Source organism: Lampetra planeri, chromosome 17 (assembly GCF_965212315.1).
Source record: "Lampetra planeri chromosome 17, kcLamPlan1.2.h2, whole genome shotgun sequence".
Taxonomy (NCBI): Eukaryota; Metazoa; Chordata; class Hyperoartia; order Petromyzontiformes; family Petromyzontidae; genus Lampetra; species Lampetra planeri.
The window spans coordinates 12,552,334-12,572,531 of NC_136123.1; the positions used below are offsets into that span (position 1 = coordinate 12,552,334).

The window sequence follows — 20,198 nt, forward strand, 5'->3', positions numbered from 1 at the left end:
AACCATTAGTAATCTATAAACAGTTTTGTGTGTTTTCTGCGAGTATGGGGAGAGTGCGTGGTGGCGTGAGTACGCTCGTCGTAACGCGGAGATTGGTGCGTGTATAACTATATCGGGGCGACCATTGCGCAAGAGTCCTACGCGCACATCCAGTCGAGTACTGCGACCGTTGTGCCCGAGTCTGGTGTACGAAAACTCTCGCTAGTTATTAATCATTGCGCAGAGGAGCAGGAGGACGATTAACGTATTTCTCTAATTCCCCAGCGTACAGCAACGCTCGTGCTAAAACCAATCCCGAATACCCGCCCCACAGCCCTTTAAATAATCTCCATTACCCACTCTCGGCGGCGGCGCGTGTGCGAGTGACATCACTGCCCTTTGACCCCTAACCCCCCGTTCTGCGCGTGCGATTGGTGCACGTGGTTGTGAGAGCGGAGACGTCGCGTTTGGGTGGCTGCGTGTACACGAGTGTGGGCTGTGGCGTGCAGGGAGTCTCCTACTAATGTTTGGAGGAGTGTGAGTGAGGAGCGAAGGATTAATTCCAGGCAGCCGAGCGCCAGCCCCGAGTTATGCCCCACAGACAAGACTCGGAGATGGTGGGGTCGCGGATTCGAGGGGCCGCGGCGCGGCAGCCCTCACCCGAACGAGGAATCGGGGAACAGCTGCTCTCACACGAGTGAGGAGTCAGGAGGCAGCAGCTCCCCCGAGATCATCCCTCTCCCGTGGGGAGGAGCCGGGGGCCAGCAGCCTTCACATTCCCATCTAAAGCCTGATTCCCACCACCATCCAGCCCAGAATAACTTCCTCATCAAAACACTACACCATAGGGCACGTTGCATCTCCGACCAGCAACACCTAGCCAGTGAGCTGGAGCACGTACACCAAGCACTCAAGATGAATGGATATTCAAACCACACAAACTGCAAAGCTGTATCCCCAACCATGGGGAGAGAACCATCTGAGGACCCAATCAAAACCATCACCTTGCCATACCTAGCAAGTTTTACCAAAAATATTTCCAAAATCTTGAACAAACACAAAATCCAGGTTCGATTCAACACAGTACACAAAATCCGTGATTTGATCCCATCTGTGAAGGATGTGATTCCTGACATGCAATACCCTGGTGTCTACAGACTAAGTTGTGTCGGTGGTAGCAGTTACATCAGGGAAACGAAACGACATGTCTCAGACCGTGTTCGCGAACACAAGGCAGATTTGAAACACGGCAGAACCAATACCTCTGCCGTGGCTGATCACTGTTTCAACGCGGTGGGTTCACACGATATTGTTTTTTCCAAGACCAAGGTACTCTGCAAACCTTCAGGCTACCTTCAAAAATTTGTCCATGAAACCATCCAGATATATAAATACGGACACAATTTCAACTGAGAAGATGCGTAAAAAATTTGCAATCATTGGAAGGATGTTATTAACCAGATAAAGTCATAACTTGCTGTGATGTTTCCATCCTTGCTGCCATTGTTAAGCAGTTATTTCCGACTCTTTAAATTACATAACCTTATTAAATGGCTACACTATGGGAACCTCATTTGCCAGTAAAAATATGATAATTGGTTTTGACTGCAGGTATTGCGGTCTATACAAACATGACTCCTTGTAAAAAGGTGTCAGTTTTGTTGCCAGATAGAAGGGTAAAAAAACAATTATCTTATTAAATGTCTTTCCATTAACAGACTAAGGTCTCAATAACATAGCCACCGCTGTTCCCTTTTGCCTCGATGTAATGGTAGCTCTCTTTGTTTAATGGGCTGTAAGTCTCACTGGCACGGCCAGCGTTACGATGGTTCTCTTGCGTTGATACGCTGGCCTCTCACTGTACAGCAGCCAACGCCACAGCTTGTGTTGCCCACGAGGTGGCGCTATACCCGGTCCTCTGACACAGACATGCTATCTTCGCATTAAACTCGTTTACATTGACATGACAATCTCTCCCTTTAACGCAGCTGTTGTGCGTGTGTGCGGCAACGGTACTCCTTTCCATCTCTGACCCCGCCTACTTACCCTTGGGTGACACCCACCTCAAACCTATATATAACCTCTTGTTGCAGCAGCCCTTTCTTGTTCAGCAGTTCCACCTGATGACAATTGCTCGTGTTGCAATCGAAACGTCGCGATTCATTAATTATGTTCTACCTACGTGACTATACCGAAAGAACCAAAGAGTATGGATTCCTGCAGTCACAAAAACTTCAAATCAATACTCCATGGGTTTCCCAACTCTAGTTCAATCATGACGACGTTATCCTCTTTTTAAATAAAAAAAACCTTCAGATGTGCATGCAAAGCAATTTATTAATTAATTAAGAATATTCATGAGTATGAAATTTAGGATTGCAATTGGGAATGTCGACTAGCTTGTTGGAATATTAGCTATATTACTGTTGTAAAAAGATCAGTGGTTTATATTGTACAGTAGAACCTCGGAGATCAAACGCACCAAAACTAGAGCAAATCGGTGTTCGAACGATATATCCGAACGTTTATTGCCACGGAAACCGAACGAAATTCGGAGGTCAAACGGGCAATTGCGACTTGAAAGAACCTGTATGGCGAGCGGGCATGACACTTGCCCAGACAAAGGTTTTACCACCTCTCCTCCTCGCCACCTTCCACTCAAGCGATCAACTCTCCTTACTACAGGTAAAGTGAAGTTCAATGTTCATTAATTTCATTTATTCCATATATTTATTCATTTATTCCATTTATTTATTGTGATTTTTTTTGTATGATTTTATGCATGTAATTACTGTAAACTTCGTGTAAAAATGCTTTATAATAGGAGATTTATTGTGTCTGGAACCAATTAATGTCATTCACATTCATTCTAATGGGAAAAAAATAATTCGGTGTTTGAACAAATCGGTGTTCGAATGGCCTTCTGGAATGAATTAAGTTCGATCTCCGGGGTACCACTGTACTAGCTTTACTACCCAGCTTCGCCCGGGACTTGGATTCATCACGCCCGGCCGCCTTTGTCTCCCCAGTGGCGATGTTCACACACCACACCAGTTACTCGTTTGAGGCTGAGTCGACCTATGGGAAGCCCAGGACCGGTTAACATAATCGTCACCGGTGGTGGCCGTGAGCGGGAATCGAACTCGGGTCGCCGGGTTCGTAGCGCAGCGCGCGAATCGCTATGCTCCCCCCACACACAAACGCGCGCACGTCCATAGGTACACATACACGCGCTTGCTGCAGACACACGCAACTTTCAGGGTGCGTGCGGCAGTAAACGACTGAAAAACCAATCCTGCGCGAAGAACGCCTTAGACCTGCAACACACTTGTATTTCAATTTACCCGCGGAGGGTTGGGGGGGGGATGACCTCAGCAGGCACACTCCGTTACGTTTCCGCATACGGGTCACATGACAGATGTGACGTCACAGCTCACTTGCCGTGCAAAATATATGCCTTATTGCGCACCCCCCCCCCCCCAAAAGTACAAAAGTAAATTTTTTTAATTTTTGCATGGTGTACAGTCTGGAAAGTACCCGCATGGCGGGAAGTACGCTAAACATTTTGAACAGACACATAATTCACAAATTTCCCTTTTAAATATATAGATTATTACATGTTTCGATTACATTTCCTATTTATAAAATTCGTATTCCTTAAACTGCGCGATCTAACCCAAAAATCCTGTATTATGGATGATATTGGTCGCGAAAGCCTACGTGTTAAACCAATCCAAGTCAAGGATGAAATAAAAACAACTTTTTGAGAAAAAAGAATTGGTCAACAATTTTATTAATGATACATGTCATCAACAAATTGATTCGTACAATATCCAAGGTCTTCACAATCACAAATCCAATGCGACCAATTGAAAGCAATTACTGAATCGTTACCCATCGGTGTGTCTAGTTGGCAGCCATGGTCTGGTCCATCCAGCTTCGCAGGGCAGTGACGCGCGCGTACACGGCCGGCATGCTGGTGGAGCACGAGCTGCTGCCCCACGACACGATCCCCACGAGGTTCCACACGCCGTTCTTCTCGCACACCAGGGGGCCGCCAGAGTCGCCCTGGAGAGAAGACACGCAAGGTGCATAGCCACAAGCATATCAAAATGAGCTTCGATATCGAGACAGAATAAAGTAAAAAAAAACCGTCCTACCCATCTTTGATGACAATTGAGTTGTGTTGAGATACACTTCACTTATATGGTAATGCAGGTCTGCAATCATTACACTTTTTTTTTATAATGTATGTGCATTGTGCATGGTAATAATGAGCTGTCACAAATTTACATTAGATGATGGAATAAAAAAAAATATTGCCACTTAAAATTAAGTATTGAGGTTCTAGATTTGAAGCTTTCGTGACTGCAAGGATTCATACTCTTAGTTCTTTCGGTAAAGTCACGTAGGTAAAAAATGAAATGAAAATTAATAAAAAATAAAATAATAAAATCACGACGTTTTGGAGGCAACACAAGTCTCCGTCATCAGGTGGGACCGTCACAGCCAGATTTGTTGCATCAAGTGAGGCAGGGATTCAAGATGCAAGCTCTTAAATACAAGTTAAGGGGGAGGAGAGGGGGGGGGGGAGCTTACCAGAATGTGGTAGCCAATGAATGGAACATATCGGGAGGTGGGGGGGGCTAAAAGAGAACACGGGGTGCAACGTGTACGTGAACATGCCTGTACACAAGCACCTGTTGGTGCACATGATAGAAGAGAACGAAAATGCCCATGTTTATACCAGTGTTGGCTGACAATAAAGAGAGTACTGTTAAATGCTGGGGATGTTAACACTCGGTAAAGTAGAATAGTGCCTGTCAGATGAGATGGTCCAAAAATGTGTAGTTAAATATTTTTTGCATGGTTAATAACATCTTTCTAATGATTACTAAGTTTGTACTCATCATCACGGTTGAAATTATGTCTGTGTTTGTATATCTGAATGGCTTCGTGTACAAACCTAAAGAATCATACAACAAAATCATGGACCTACTTAACGATGGGAGTTACTCCAAATTTAAAAGCGATCCTACTAACAGCCTAACGACAAAAACCAACAAGATCATCACGAGTTCGACTTCCCTAATCGAACCAACCAAACGTCCTTCTCTAAAACCCTCGGCGGCTAGACCTCCCAGACTCTATGGTCTTCCCAAGATCCATAAAGAAGGCACCCCGCTACGACCCATCGTGTCAATGATCAACTCCCCTACCTACAAACTAGCCCGTTTTCTATCAGATTCTCTGCTTCCCTTCACAGGCAAGACCTCTTTGGCAGTATTCAACTCAACCCAATTAGTCTCTATGGTCAAGGACATGGTACTATCTCCTGATGATATCCTCGTCAGTGTTGATGTAGTATCTCTGTTTACCAAAGTTACAGTGCCTGACACCCTAACAATAATTGAGGACTTGGTCCAACATGGATTGAATGTACCTGCGCTGGTTAGGCATTACCTCACCAACACTTATTTTACCTGGAATGGCACCTTCTACAAACAGAATGAGGGTACCCCTATGGGCCCCCCCTTGTCACCAGTGATAGCCAACATGTTCATGGAAAAGTTTGAATCAGACGCCATCCAGACATCCACCCTGCGTCCTTCCCTGTGGAAGAGGTATGTGGATGACACTTTCATCATTTGGCCACATGGCCTCCCAGCATTAAACCACTTCTTGGACCACATCAATTCCAGACACCGATCCATCAGATTCACCATGGAAGTGGAGAAAGATGGCAAACTACCATTCTTAGATATTCTGTTTGAGAGAAAACCTGACGGATCCTTGGGACATTCTGTCTACAGGAAAGCCACCCACACAGATTCCTACTTGAAACGGGATTACTACCACCACCCATCTCAAAAGAATTATCTCATCAAAACGCTATACCACAGAGCTCATGGCATTTCTGACCAACACCACCTGGCCAGTGAATTAAGACATGTACATCGGGCCCTCAGGATGAACGGATACTCTGAACGCACCATCCGCCAAGCTGTTTCTCCCACCATACAGAAACAGCCACTTGAAACTCCGATCAAAACTATCACGTTGCCATACATAGCAGATGTGACCAAAAAGATCTCCAAAATTCTAAACAAACATAAGATCCAAGTCCGATTCAGATCAGTACATAAAATCCGTGATCTAATTCCATCTGTGAAGGATGTCATCCCTGACTTGCAATACCCTGGAGTCTATAAATTGGTGACTGTTACATTGGGGAAACGAAATGTCATGTCTCTGATCGTGTCCGCGTGCACAAGTCAGATTTGAAACACGGCAAAATTGAGTCTTCCGCCGTTGCCGATCATTGCTACAACGCAGTGGGCTCCCGTGATATTGTTTTTTCCGAGACCAAGGTGCTCTGCAAACCCTCTGGCTACCATCAAAGGTTTGTACACGAAGCCATTCAGATATACAAACGCAGACATAATTTCAACCGTGATGATGGTACAAACTTAGTAATCATTGGAAAGATGTTATTAACCATGCAAAAACATTTTACTACCCATTTTTGGACCATCTTATCTGACAGGCACTATTTTACTTTACCGAGTGTTAACATTCCCAGCGTTTAACAGCACTTTTTTTATTGTCAGCCAACACTGGTATAAACATGGGCATTGTCGTTCTCTTCTATCATGTGCACCAACAGGTGCTTGTGCACAGGCATGTCCAAATACACGTTGCACCCCGTGCTCTCTTTTAGCACCCCCCCCCTTCCAATACGTTATTATGTGCACCAACAGGGACTTGCGCACAAACACGTCCACGTCGACGCCTACGAGCACCTCGTGCTCTCTTTTAGCCCCGCCCCCCCTCCCGATACGTTCCATTCATTGGCTACCACATTCTGATAAGCCCCCCCCCCTCTCCTCCCCCTTAACTTGTATTTAAGAGCTTGCATCTTGAATCCCTGCCTCACTTGATGCAACAAATCTGGCTGTGACGGTCCCACCTGATGACGGAGACTCGTGTTGCCTCCGAAACGTCGTGATTTTATTATTTTATTTTTATTAATTTTAATTTAATTTTTTACCTACGTGACTTTACCGAAAGAACTAAGGGTAAGTATTGAGGAATTTATATCAAAGTTCAATCCTATTAAATTGTGAACAACTACTTTCATCAATGGTTTACTTTCAAACATGTTACATTTTTACAAGATAGTCCCATAAACCCCACCATCCCTCATATCTTCAATTATGATCGCCTACCTTCTGGTGTAGGCATTAAAACGCTGACTTCAGATACCATTTTAGCTACGTAATGGAAGGCCGTTAACGTTTACCATGCAGGAGCTCGCTCCAGCACCACCAGCGCAGATCATGACACTGGTGATGACGTTCACGGTGCCCCACTTCTGCTGGCAGGTGGGGGTAGGCACAATGGGCAGAGCGGTCTGCTGCAGGATGGGAGGCGTGTTGAAGGCTGTGAACGCACACATAGAAGAATGCCAAATAACATAATAAAGATTAGATCATCTCTTTAATAATATTTCTTAATAACTATTTGGCACGAATTACTGTCAAAGTTGTATAGGCCTACTAGCTGTAGGAAGTCTGAATGAATACCCTGCACAAAGTAAATTGTGTTAATTATTGGTCTTTGATGCTCACCGGAAGAGCGGACCTTGCCCCAGCCGGAGGTGACACACATCATGTTATCAGCGAAGACATCCGAGGCGGCGGGCAGGCAGACGGGAGAGACACGGTCCACGATCTGAGCGGGTTGAGCCAGCTTCAGCAACATGATGTCGTTGTTGATGTTGTAGGAGTCCCACTGCTGGTGAGTGATGGCCTGTGTGTGCAAACAGAACGAGATGTTATAATACCTTAAACTCACTACATTTGTTAAATTCAGGGTACTTAATCAACACAATTGGTCTCAGTTGATCTTCATCCATTGCAATGTCTAGGAAGTTGCAGGGAATGTTCATGAGGTCAATTCATGGCTTGCAAGTTTACCTTAGAGACGACGAGAGACTGGATGTTCTCGGCGTTGGAGTTCCTGTCGTGCTCGCCCAGAACGACGCGGTCACGGGACGGGCTGCGGACGCATTTAAGAAAACCGAACATTTACTGATTGATAAAGATATTCTTCCTCGTTTTAAAGTCGTTAACAATGAGCGGTGCTATGCTGGTGCAGTGACTCCTGCATGCACTTACTTGAACTCGCAGTGGGCAGCGGTCACCACCCACGAGGGGTCAATGAGGGAGCCACCGCAATAGTGCCATGTGGTGGAATCCTGTAGTGGCAAGACGCGACAGAATTGGTGTCGTGTCGCACTCTGGGACACGCGTAGCACACCTCACATACCAAACAGCAGTGCATACAGGCCGACTTTCACTTGTGTCGTGGACACCGCGATACAGTTCATGTCAATGTGGACTCATGATATACTAACATTGAGCACTCACCTGCAGGGACACCTGCCAGGGCCAGGAGCCCGACACCGCATCCTCGCCATTGACGATGCGAGAGTAGCCGGTGATGACCGGCTTGATGGCCGGGACACCGCACCCTGTGTTGTATAAAGAACACGGTGATTGGTGGTTAACATTATAGAATGCTCCTTGCATGAATTTACTACAACGTTAGCACTTTAAATAGTGAAGGTAATAGACAGAGTGTGGAGGAGCTCGGTAAAGCAACGGCTTGGTGAGGCATTTCATCCGGCAGTGGATAGATTATGGCAGATGATGATTACAGGGTGTTCATGTATACAAAATTACATAATTATACTTAGTACTGTTAGCAAGGTGGATAAAAACTACAGTGTACACAGACTTGATGGTTAAACATTTTTAACTTTTAAGATTCATCCTCCTCTTTAAATGAATGCATCAAGTGCGCAGTGTTATTTACTGAAAGTTGGGAAACTAAAGACAGGATGGTATTTCCAAGCGCACGAAGGAAGCTTTAATTAAAATTAATTGTCATAAGCGTTAAATGTTACAAATGATAAACGTAGTATGCATGCCTTTTTAGCATGTACTAGTTATACTTTTGCAACTGCATGCTGTATGTGGGCCTTCTAAGTATTAAGATAACTGCATTATGTTAAACTACTAATATTGAGGACTGCAATGCCATACACAATAGGTATTCCTTATTTGTAATATCTAAAATCTTACCTATAAACGTAATTTTTTTTCTGTCTGTCTGTCTGTGTGTCTGTCTGTGTGTGGACACAATTTGCGAAGGATTTGGCTCGCGAACCATGGGGTTTATGTTTTTAAAAAGTAGCCAGGTACCAGCGCTATTTGATGTTGCATCTGTCAATTTTAAAGTAGTTTACTTAACCATGTAGTACTATTTATTATTATTTATTTCTTTACGCCGATGAGCCCTCGCCAAAACACGCATTTTCGCATGCGCAACAAATCTGACCAGGGGTTGTTCCTAGAAAAGCACATGCCTTCGTTGGGATAGGGGGAAAATCTTTATTTTGCGTTAAAAATGCAAAGAAAAATACACACAACGCTGAGGTAAATTCTTCAAAGTGTCATGTCCTCTTATCCCGCCCCTTCACCCCAATGTGTGCACTTACTACTATAGGGTCGGTAGATACTAATATTATAGCGTTTAGATAGTATTTTTGTAGAGCGGGCCGGGAGATGGTGGGGGAGGGCGAGGGTAGCGGCCCAGCCCCATCTTGCCAAGGTGCCACCTCGGCCGGCTGGGAAATCTAGGCGAGGCCAGGGGCTCTGCACGGGACTAGGCCTCACGACATCACTCTATCAAGTTAGTAGTTTGTACTATCGAGTCGATAGATACTGCTATAAAGTCAGCATGTACTACCACAGTCAGTATGCGCTGCTGCAATCATAGCAGGTACCACCACAGTCAGTATGCACTGCTGTAGTGAAATCAGGTACCACCACAATCAGTATGCACCACTTTAGTTGAAAGCAGGAACCACCAATGTCAGTATGCACTGCTGTAGTCATAGCAGGTTTCACCACAGTCAATATGCACAGTTGCAGTGATAGCAGGTACCAACACACTCGGTATGCACTGTTGTAGTGATAGTAGATACTGCTATCGAGTCAGTAGATACTGTTATAGAGTTAGTAGTTACTACTATAGTCAGTGGATACTACTATAGTGTCAGCAGATACTACTATAGAGTTAGTAGTTACTATTAGAGAGTCGGTAGATACTACTGTAGGGGCAGTAGATACTACTTCGGTCAGTAGTTACATCAGTCAGTAAATACTACTAAACAGTCAGTAGATACTACTGTACAGTCAGTAGATACAACTACAGAGTCAATAGATACTACTTATTCTGTTGTATGTAGGGTGTGTAGGTATATATACCTAAGCGGGGGTAAAAATATTTTTCGAGGGGGGAAGTCGACAATTTTCGGAAATCTTAAATATCAACTATTTACCCCCCACTTTCTATGACTTTTTCGACTTCTAAAAGACTCTTATAATTTTGTTGGTGGAGAAATGGACAAACGGCCCACCGAGCTTCCAAAATAGATGAATATCTGTGTATGTATATGTAATGTTTTAGAGAAGTTTTTAAATATATTTATCGCCAGGACAACGCCGGGTACTTCCCGCTAGCTAAACTATAAAAACTATAAACTCTATATTTTACCAGGTAAGGTTCACTGAGCTGTTAGTTCTTTTTCAGAAATCAGCTGGACACGAATGATAACTCAACGAAGTCGCTTATCACGTGGAAATTTATAGCAGCCAAATACTCAAAATGTTTCTAATGTGGAGCGACCTGGACAAAAATCCACACCACCATGGGGAGAGAAAGAGAAAACACCCAGACTCCAGATATAAAGCAGGCGTCAGGGTCAGGATCGAAATCACGATCGAATGTATACCAGGCAAGGGAGATAACATCTCACCACCATTGAGACATTTAGTTTGAGACACCTCCAAAGAAGAGTGCCCCTCGTTTTAAAATGTCAATTTATGTTTACATTGTATTCTTTTACATTACCCCTGTTAAGAAAGCATCTACACAAAGCATCTGATTTAATTGCACTGGCAGTAGGTTCTGCCAGTTCTGACAATAGGTTGCCTGCATGATGAGCCTTTTGAAGATAGAAAGCTAAATATGTACATATTCCCTCTCTGTCATGACAATTGGGAGATTTATCAAAGCATTTGATACGTTTTGTCACCAATTGTCAGTACACCACATTCTTTTCATTCTAAAATATTGACAGGAAATTACCCATGGTTGTCAACTAAATCCCTGACCATGGTATACATTTTATGATTATTCTCTCACATTAGAATTGCCTGAATATATGCTAGTTCTTATGAAGAACTAACAAATACAATTGAAGTTTTCAAGTGTATATGTCCACTTCTTACCACGCTGCGCGCGACTCCCATTTTACTTTGTGAGTGTTTGAGTTCAACAGGTGTGTGACGGCAGTAGAATCCTCACCGAAGGCGGCGACGATGAAGGCGAAGCAGGAGACGAGCCAGAAGAGAGACATTGCTACTGTCGTAGACGGTGCTGGACCTCTGATGTTGGGAAGCCCCTTTTATACAGAAAATCTGCCGCTTGGCAGCGAGTTTAAACCTTTATTTCGAATTATAGCGATTGGCCTTGCTCTTGGATGAGCAGTGGAGTACTGGTGCCACATGCCACTAATCCATATCTTCCCATGAACAAAGAATATTATAAAAGCCAGCTGAAAAACACACGTAAGGATATGGAGCAACACATTTTCTTTCACACCCTTTGGTTAAAACATGACATTTTGGAAATTGGTGTTCAATGAAGATCAAACTCAGGAGTTTAAGACAGTTGTTTGTGAAGTCCAGAATTTATATTAATGGGAACAGATGAATCAAAATTTTGAGGAATAATGTATTTAATATAACAAATGTTTACTTTATCACCAGTAATGAAACTGAATCGTACAAGTAAAATCATTTTTAAGACGTATAGCTCATCATCATTTGTGGGTTTAATACACGCAGCTAGTGACCTGAGTTAAATTTCCAGTTATTGCTGCTATAAGTGGTGAGTGACAACTGAATCCACCCTGTCCATCCGCTGAACCATGCAGTCTTGCCACCACGCCACTCTGCCTTGCTCAAGATTGAGAATTGGTGTACTCATGCAATTTGAACTTATATACTTGATTTAGTGATTTCTACTTTGCACACATATCGTGTTTTGTATTGTTTGTTGTAACTTTCTGCCCCCCCCCCCCGCCTACTGAACATCTGGGAAAAAAGAGTCTCATGGCTCATATGATTTCTCCAGGATAAGTAATTATTTGGATTATCATTCACCATCAGAACACCAATTATCAACATATCAAAACCATGTATTATTACACCTCATCAACAATGCCTTACACGCATGGCTTATAATGTGTTATATTCACTAACACATTGAAAACCTTAGATTAAAATATTTCATGAATCCCATTTGAAACGTTTAAATGAGGTGTTGTAAACGTTAAATATTCACAGTGTTGTCAGCACTCGTCAAGCAGACGTGTATCGACCAAAAACGTCACCTTGTGAAAGCATACACACCTATGGCTATTGATGAAGTGATAAGACAACAGCTTTGAAATCTAAATATGGATGTGCAGTGGTTATGTAAGTGGGATGAACATCTAGAACAAGTAGGAGTGCATACGTTCCAAATTCATTTCAATATATGACAATAATGCAAATCACGTAATTCAACCAGGAAAGTCTCACACTTTTTTTCACGAAGGTTCTGCATTGAGATCTTATTCAATTATATTTAAGAGTGTATTGCGTTTAAGGAAATCAGAATAGTCAATTATCCACACAAACTAAATTTCAACCCTGAAGGGCTTTAAAACATTTTGGATTGTGAAACCGAAGAAGAATGGCACTTCAATAATTTTTTCAAGACATTTAAAAATTTTAGTCCCATTTAACTACCAGCAACTACTTTGTTAATCTAAGGGATTCATTTGAGCATGTTTCATTTGTATATGTAAAAACCTGACCTTTAAATCCAGCCCCTGTGCTATCCGTTAAAGTATAGGTAAAGAAGATCGTCACAGTTATTTTATCACTCATAATCGTCTCAAAAGTGTGTAAGTGATGAAGGTCCGTTGCACCACCGAGAACCTCTACATTCAAGCGCGATGTTGAAGGCTTCCCAAAAAGTATCGTGGACAGCGCCATTATGAATATGGTCGAGATCTGGTCTGTGGATGATTAAAAGTAGGCAAGGTGGGCCAGGGTCGTCATCTAATCTTGTAACGTGGCTAAACAGACAGATACTTTCTTGAGCAGATTATGCTATTGATTGCAGGAAGGCCAGTCCTAGACTGGACTTAGGTGTTGCAAACAAAGTCGTACCATCAGATGACAAGAAACTGTCACTGACAATCAGAATCTTTATTTTTACTGGAAAAATAGGAAGCGGTATGAAGCTCTTTTTCACGGATATCCAGTAGGGACGTGTCAGAAAGTTACAACAACGAACAATACAAAAAAAACACGCTATGAGTGTAAAGAATAGTAAAGGTAAGCAAGTCACTAAAATCAATAAGAACAATGAAGTATAAAGTATAAATTGCAAAAACATATAAATTCCTGCCGATTTTCAACAATAAATGCAAGCTTGGGCATGATAGCAAAACAACAACAGTCCCAGACCACAGAAAAACAACACAGTAGTCCCTCAATATAATTGCACATTAAAATTGAACTATCGATACATGGGTAAGGATAACAATTCCACATCACATTGGCAAATGTGGCTGTATCCAGCACTAATCTTCTACTTCAGGATATTCTTTGAAGGAAGATGTATGATGTTCAGGGAGAAAACAAGGTTTTTCTAAACCGTTTGGTGCAACGGCAAAGGCTTTGTCACCTATTCCAATTCTTGGTTTTGGGATAGTCAAAACCAGATAATTTAACTGATTGGAGAGAAATTCAAACGTAAAAGGCAGGGAAATAAGGGTCGACTGTCAAGATAATGTTTGACAACCATTAGAGAAGAAGGACGAGGAATGACTCAAGAAAATGGATTGAGCGAACCTTCGAGAAAGGGGGCTCGAGGGATATAAAAGGGGAAGAGACGGTTGGAGAGAAGAGAGGGTTCAAGCATCAAGAACCGAAGCCCGGGCCTAGGAATAGCATTGGGTCCAAAATAAAGGCTCTTAACAAAGCAAGGCCATGTGTCGGTGTCATTACACATGTGTGAAGCCTTCCGCTACATGTCTTAAACAAATCACATTTTCCAAGCTATGTGTACAAATGTTTCGCTGCTGTTTGCGGCAACCAACCATCAGCATAGCAACAGGCATCCCTAGCAATAGCTGCCCAAGGAAGTCATAAGTGAGCATCAAGAGAGCCAGGTTGGAGGTTGTGAATTAAAGGAATACGAAATTAATTAAGGGGGTATATCATACATTTTACCTCAACACTGCTATTTAACTTGTACGCTTATATGTGTAGGATACTGTACAAGAGAAGATTCTGGAAGGCGCGCGTTGAGATGATTGAAAACAGGTAGCCGGAAGGCACTGTAAGCATTATTCAATTAAGGACACACGTGTTATAATTCAATGGGCTGCCCACTGTCCGATAGGGGCGGGGTCAAGTGAGTATATAAAGAGAGCGAGGCTACGCGGTTTAGGCGCTTGCTCAGGGACTAATCGACGACCAGAGATGGACACCATCGGGGCTGACTGTTCGAGATCGACAAAGTGGAAACCATCGTGGTTTGACTGTTCGAGAACCTACTTAATGGAAACCATCGGCGCTGAAGATAGCCATAGCAATTATGAGTGTGGCAGTCATTTCATTCCGACTATATATACGTTAGGAGAAATAAAGCTCTACTCTCCTGAAAAGATTGCAAAGGGGCTTCTTTACACTGGTGGCAGCGGTGGAATTCCGTCTACGGTATTGATAAATAAAACCCACCGATGAGCTCTTTATAGAAGAACCATCGACCCTAAGCATCAAGACCTGGAATCCGTTGGCAGCCACGTTTCCAAGGGAAGTGGAGGCATCACCCCAGACCGAGGAACCAGGATCGCCATACCAAGAGATTTAGAGGCTAATTTCTAAAAGAATGGACCACCTTACCTCTGCGATTAATCGACTGCTGATAGCGATTGTGGATAGGAGAGAGGAAGAGGGAGCAGGTGCTGCCCAGCTTGAGCAGCCACCGCCCTTGACCACATGGCGAGCCGAAGCTCTTGGGAGGCACAAACCGCCGCTTCCCCTCACAGCGCAGCGAACAGGGACGCCCGAGCTAGAGCCGCTGCCACCATTGGTCACATGGCAAGCTGAAAATCAGGGGAGGTAGCATCCGCTGCTTCCCCTCGCAGAACAGCAGGCAGGAACCAATTAACTGCTTCAGCCACTGATAGAAGCTGCATCACAAACCTTGACCACCTTGCCCAAACAGGAGCACGCACGAAGGTTGGGTCCTATTGTAGTGACATAGAATGAGTCACTGGAGCGCGTAGCGCTGGGGACTGGTAGAGAATAGGAGTGAGGGTAGCAGCCCGTTCTACCAGTTGGACCAGTGGTCGAAGTCTGTGGCCTTCTAGGGGATCCAAAAGGGTGCGTGGCTGAGGGCAGAGCCTGGCCACGCTGGGGAGGATAAAAGGTGAGCTCCGACTCACAGTAGGGGCTGCTGCCATCTGGAGTGGAACTCGTCGTGCTGCCGTCGTCGTGGTCTTCGCCTCTTCGAGCTGTGGGTCTGTTGGCTGTCCTGATCCGGTATGTAGTTATCCCGTATGGCTGTAAAAGCCGGAATAAGAGAGAGAGTGCCTCCTACGAGTGTCTCTGAAATAGTACACTACATTTGGTGTCAGGAGTGTTAACGTGTAGGGTTGTTAGGAATTTTCTTTTATTTGTTTTATTTCGAATCTTTGTGGGGGGAAATGGACTATGTAAAAGTTTGCGAAGAGGAAGGCTCTCACTGGCATGTCCATGGGCGAAGAGGGCAACGGTGATGAGGGTTCCCGGGCAGCCCCAGCAGCCAGAACCCCAGTGGGGGGTTCCAAAGAGGACGATCCCGGCGGGCACTCAGAGCGCGCATCTTGGAGCTGCTCTCCACGGTGACGTTGCTGGTGGGGCAGTTGCGTAGGGAAGAGCTGTAGGAAGGGGCTGCAGCTCAGGTGCAGCTAGAGGGCGACTCCGCCGTTTCGGCCGACCGAGGGCAGGAATCGGGTCCGGCCGAAATTAACCTGCCACAGACAGCTCATCCGGGGGCATCTTCCCTCGTGCAGCGGCTGCCATTTATCAAGGAATTTTCGGCTGTGGGGGGTGATTGGGCGGCCTTCCAGCGCTACCACTTGCGAGCTCGCAGGGTGGTCCAATATTGAGGCACTGTGTGCTCTTCCCACTGCGCTGGATGACGATGCCTTGGAGGTACTCTTTGCCATTCCCCCGGCAGACAGGGCAATGCTGCGGCAAGCATACTCCCAGTTGGCGTCGATTTTTTTGCTGTTTGCAGGGAGACCGAGATGCCCATTGCCTTCCGCAGCGCACTAATGTTCCTGTCCCAGGCTGCGTACCCAAAGATGGAGCAGGCGGGACTGGATTTTCTGGGGCTAGAAAAATTGTTGGCACTCATCAGGATATGAGCGTTTTTTTGCCGGCCACGGAGGAAGACGACCTGTCCTCGATTCAGGTAGCCTGGTGCATCCAGGCCCACTGTAACCTGCGACGGCGTGCTGGGGTGGCTGTCTAGCCTGAATTCCAGCTAGAAGAGGGCGACCAGGAGCACTGAGAGTCTTCTCGGGTCTGCGTGTCGGGTGGTTGGAGCCCGTGCGGGAGGGTCGGTGCGGGATGACTATGGGACCAGCGGGGGGGACCTTCCCTCCACCATGGAAGGGCCTCGTTACCTGCTTCAGATGTGGCCTTACCGGGCCACATCTCTAGGGTCTGCCGTGCTGATCTGGGACAGCTTTTCCCGGCTTCACCGTCCTCTGTCCTACCAGCCTTCGCTCCTCTGAGGCCGAAAGCAGGTCGCGATACGTCACACACCCGGCCGATGCAGTCACCTCATGCATCTCCATTGCAGTCAGTGTCGGGTGCACACGCCATCACCGTTCATATTGATACGGGGTACGGAGAGAATGCATCGGTGTGTAATAGTTGGCTGCGGGGTTCCAGGCAATGGACTGCATTGGCACACCGTGTCATGGCAGGAGGAACAGGATCATCCACGGTGAGTGGATTTGTTCAGGGCGTTGAGGTGTGGGTACTCATAGACACGGGTGCATCCGCCATCATTGTTTCGGAGTCTATTTATAGGACTTTGCCATCGATGGTGGGTGGCCTTGGTCCTGTGAATAGTCCTTGTATGGCCAGTAATGGTGGGAATTTAGGTATTGTAGGCGAAATTGTGGCATCGATACGGATTGGAGATATTGAAAGAACGGGCCCGGTGTTAGTTTCGAGTTCATTGGTGGTGCCTTGTTTATTGGGGACTGATTTTTTGAAGAGGATGCCCCTCAGGACTTTGGTTGAATTAACGTTGGGGCATCGGTTGAGTTTTTGGAGTACCCTATGGGTTGTGTATTGCTAACGCTGTGGTTCGGGCCCTGGTGCGTGAAACTGTTAGTGTTCCCCCGGGTACACAGATGCTCGTATCCTTGAGGCTGCAAAAGTGGCTCGACTGGAAAATAACTGGGGGAGGGGTTCTTTTAACCCCTTCAAGTAGGACAGTTCGTGGTCTCGCCTTGATAGGAGCCCAGACGATAGTGATGGGGGGATCAGGAGCCGTTCCTGCAAGTGTTAAATGCTGGGCCAGGTACCGCGGTCATACAGGTGTGTACAGTGTTGGCCCACACGACGGCTGCATGTTGTGGAGAGACTGATTATGTATCCGCTCGGGACGTGGCCACAGTGGAACGGGAAGCGGTGTTGGATGATTCATGGATGGATCCGTGTGCAGGTAATCCGGATTTGTTGTGGGAGCAGAGGGGCGAGTTGCAGGAATTGCTTCGGGAATTTTTCGACGTATTTAGTAAAGGTAAATTCGATGTTGGCCGTACATCCCTGATGTATCACCATATTAATACAGCCAGCGCCGCTCCCATTCTTCAGAACTCATTTCGGTTTAGTCCGAAGGAGAAGGACCATGTTCGTCAGGCGGTCGATGAGATGTTGGCCGCCAATATAATCTCCCAATCAACTAGTCCGTGGGGATCTCCCATTATCCTGGTTGCGCCTCAGCGAGGGTCTGTTCTTCCATCTACAGGATCCGAGGGCCTGACGGCCATGGAACCACCGGCGGCGCCACCCACAGCCGGACGGGGGTGGATGTTATGACTGCCACCTGCTTCTTCCTTTTCTCCATCTTCGTCCCGTGGCCATCATCGAGAAACTCCCGGGGTCCACGGACGACTCGTTCTGGGCCCATATGGGGGGCCGGCGACAAGGACTCGTTCCAAGATGGTTCGGTTCGATTGACCGCACCTACTCGTCGGTCGGTTTCTACATATTTTGGGGCTGGATTGTTGCCTGTGTTCCGAATGTTACGTTGGAATTGTGGCGTTCATCATCCCGCCACGCGACGTATGAAGGTCATCTGGGACGACTGTTTCTTTTTTCACGGGGGGTCGGTGATGGAGTGATATAGAATGAGTCACTGGAGAGCGTAAAGCTGGGGACTGGTAGAGAATGGGAGTGGGGGTAGCGCCCGTTCCACCAGTTGTACACGTGGGCAAAGCCCAGGGCCTTCTAGGGGATCCAGAAGGGTGCTTGGCCAAGGGCGGAGCCTAGAAACGCTGTAAAGGATAAAAGGCAAACTTCACCTCACAGTCGGGACTGCTGCCATTTGGAGTGGAACTCGTCATGCTTCCGTCATCGTGGTCTTCTCCTCTTCGAAGCTGTGGGTCTGGAAGCATGTTGGCTGTCCTGACCCGGTATTTAGTTTTTCCCTATGGCTATAAAGGTTATAATAAAAGAGAGAGAGTGCCCCCTATTCGTGTCTCTGAATTAGTATACTATACTATGTAGACGTTTACGGTCTCTGGAGGTGACTGGGTGGCGTTTGTCAGAAGATTTGAAGCCGCCGTCAAATTCAGCCCAGCGGAGAGTAGAGAATGAGCTGCCAATGCCATACCATAGCACCTTGTTGGCGCTCACAATTGTGGCGTTCCCACGGATGGTCGAGGCAGCTCAGGATGCACTGGTGGCGGTTCGACTGCAAGCCCTCATCCATCAGTGAGGCCTCATTATCAATTGTACCAAAGAGAAATCAAATTTCAATGTGGTTCGCAAAGTGCCTCCAGGCACATGAAGAAGCGATAGGTGTCAAGGGCAACGGAGAGGAAAGGAGCGAGAGGACCAGCGGAGTCAACGGAAGCAGCGACAACGGCCTGCGCCACATGGCAGGATTTCCCAAGAACGAATCAGGCTAGTCGCGACACCCAGCCAGACCACACACACACCCCATCATCAAACGCCTCATCACCATTATCACCGGCATACCACTCAATCGTGGAAACCCAGGGCGACACAGCAGGATAAATTTGTCCAACAACCATAACTAAATCGAAAAAAACTTGTGAGATGGGTTGTAGCAGCAGCTACGGGGATATTGTTGCGAGCAGGAGCGATACGGGGAAATCCCGTTAGGGTGTTGGTGGACATGGAAGCCACCATCATTTCTGCGCTCGACTTCGATATGTTAGCAGTGGATTAACGTTGGCTAGAACCCGTTTCTATTAAATTTGTCACAAACGGCGGTAGCCTGGAAATTGTTGGGAAAGTAAAAATGGAAATCCACATAGGAGAAATGTGTTTATCTGGCCCCATATTGGTCTCTTTGGCCCTAGCAGTACCATGCATGTTGGAAACTGATTATTTAAGTTGGCTACCCATTAAAATACTAATGGATAAGGGCTGTATTGACACGCTGTCTGGAAGACATATATTATTTTGCAGCCTGACACGGAGACAGGGAAGGCCGCTAGAGTCACGCCCTGGTGGGAAAGTTGATGTCAATTCAACTCCTAGCACAGGTGTTGGTTCCCTTGCAACATCGATCGCCAATAATTACCTCGGGTGCGGAATGCCAATTATAGTGTCACCATTGGGACCAAAGATCAGTTGACATTCACTAATGGCAGCGAACACCATTTTTAAATGGAACCAGCGATTATATAATCAAGTTTTGAACACATTATAGCAAGCGCTAACAGTAATTGCACAGATTTACCTCGCGAGTGAAATAAAAGAAGA

The 20,198-nt window shown here is 45.8% G+C and overlaps 1 protein-coding gene and 1 long non-coding RNA gene across 2 annotated transcripts; one reads left to right on the plus strand and one right to left on the minus strand.

The window, feature by feature from the left end:
• Nucleotides 1-3,754: 3,754 nt before the first annotated feature.
• On the minus strand, nt 3,755-11,616 carry LOC144723386 (chymotrypsin B-like). Its single transcript, XM_078602125.1, has 7 exons — nt 11,419-11,616; nt 8,412-8,515; nt 8,160-8,239; nt 7,959-8,040; nt 7,611-7,791; nt 7,283-7,422; nt 3,755-4,047 (listed from the first exon to the last, which is right to left on the minus strand). The coding sequence occupies exons 1-7, from the start codon at nt 11,468-11,470 to the stop codon at nt 3,886-3,888; spliced, it is 801 nt and encodes a 266-aa protein (XP_078458251.1). The 5' UTR covers nt 11,471-11,616; the 3' UTR covers nt 3,755-3,885.
• Nucleotides 11,617-14,434: 2,818 nt separating this feature from the next.
• LOC144723388 (uncharacterized) lies at nt 14,435-18,936 on the plus strand. Its single transcript, XR_013586158.1, has 2 exons — nt 14,435-15,719; nt 18,211-18,936. It is a non-coding gene; the product is annotated as an uncharacterized LOC144723388 (long non-coding RNA).
• The last annotated feature ends 1,262 nt before the right edge of the window (nt 18,937-20,198 follow it).

What these genes read in the sequence shown, in the direction of transcription:
- LOC144723386 (XM_078602125.1), bottom strand. Translation starts at nt 11,470, where the DNA reads ATGTCTCTCTTCTGGCTCGTCTCCTGCTTCGCCTTCATCGTCGCCGCC. An exon ending in CTTCATCGTCGCCGCCTTCG is followed by an intron (nt 8,516 to 11,418) that starts GTGAGGATTCTA and finishes TATACAACACAG; the next exon opens with GGTGCGGTGTCCCGGCCATC. An exon ending in GGGCAAGGTCCGCTCTTCCG is followed by an intron (nt 7,423 to 7,610) that starts GTGAGCATCAAA and finishes GTGCGTTCACAG; the next exon opens with CCTTCAACACGCCTCCCATC.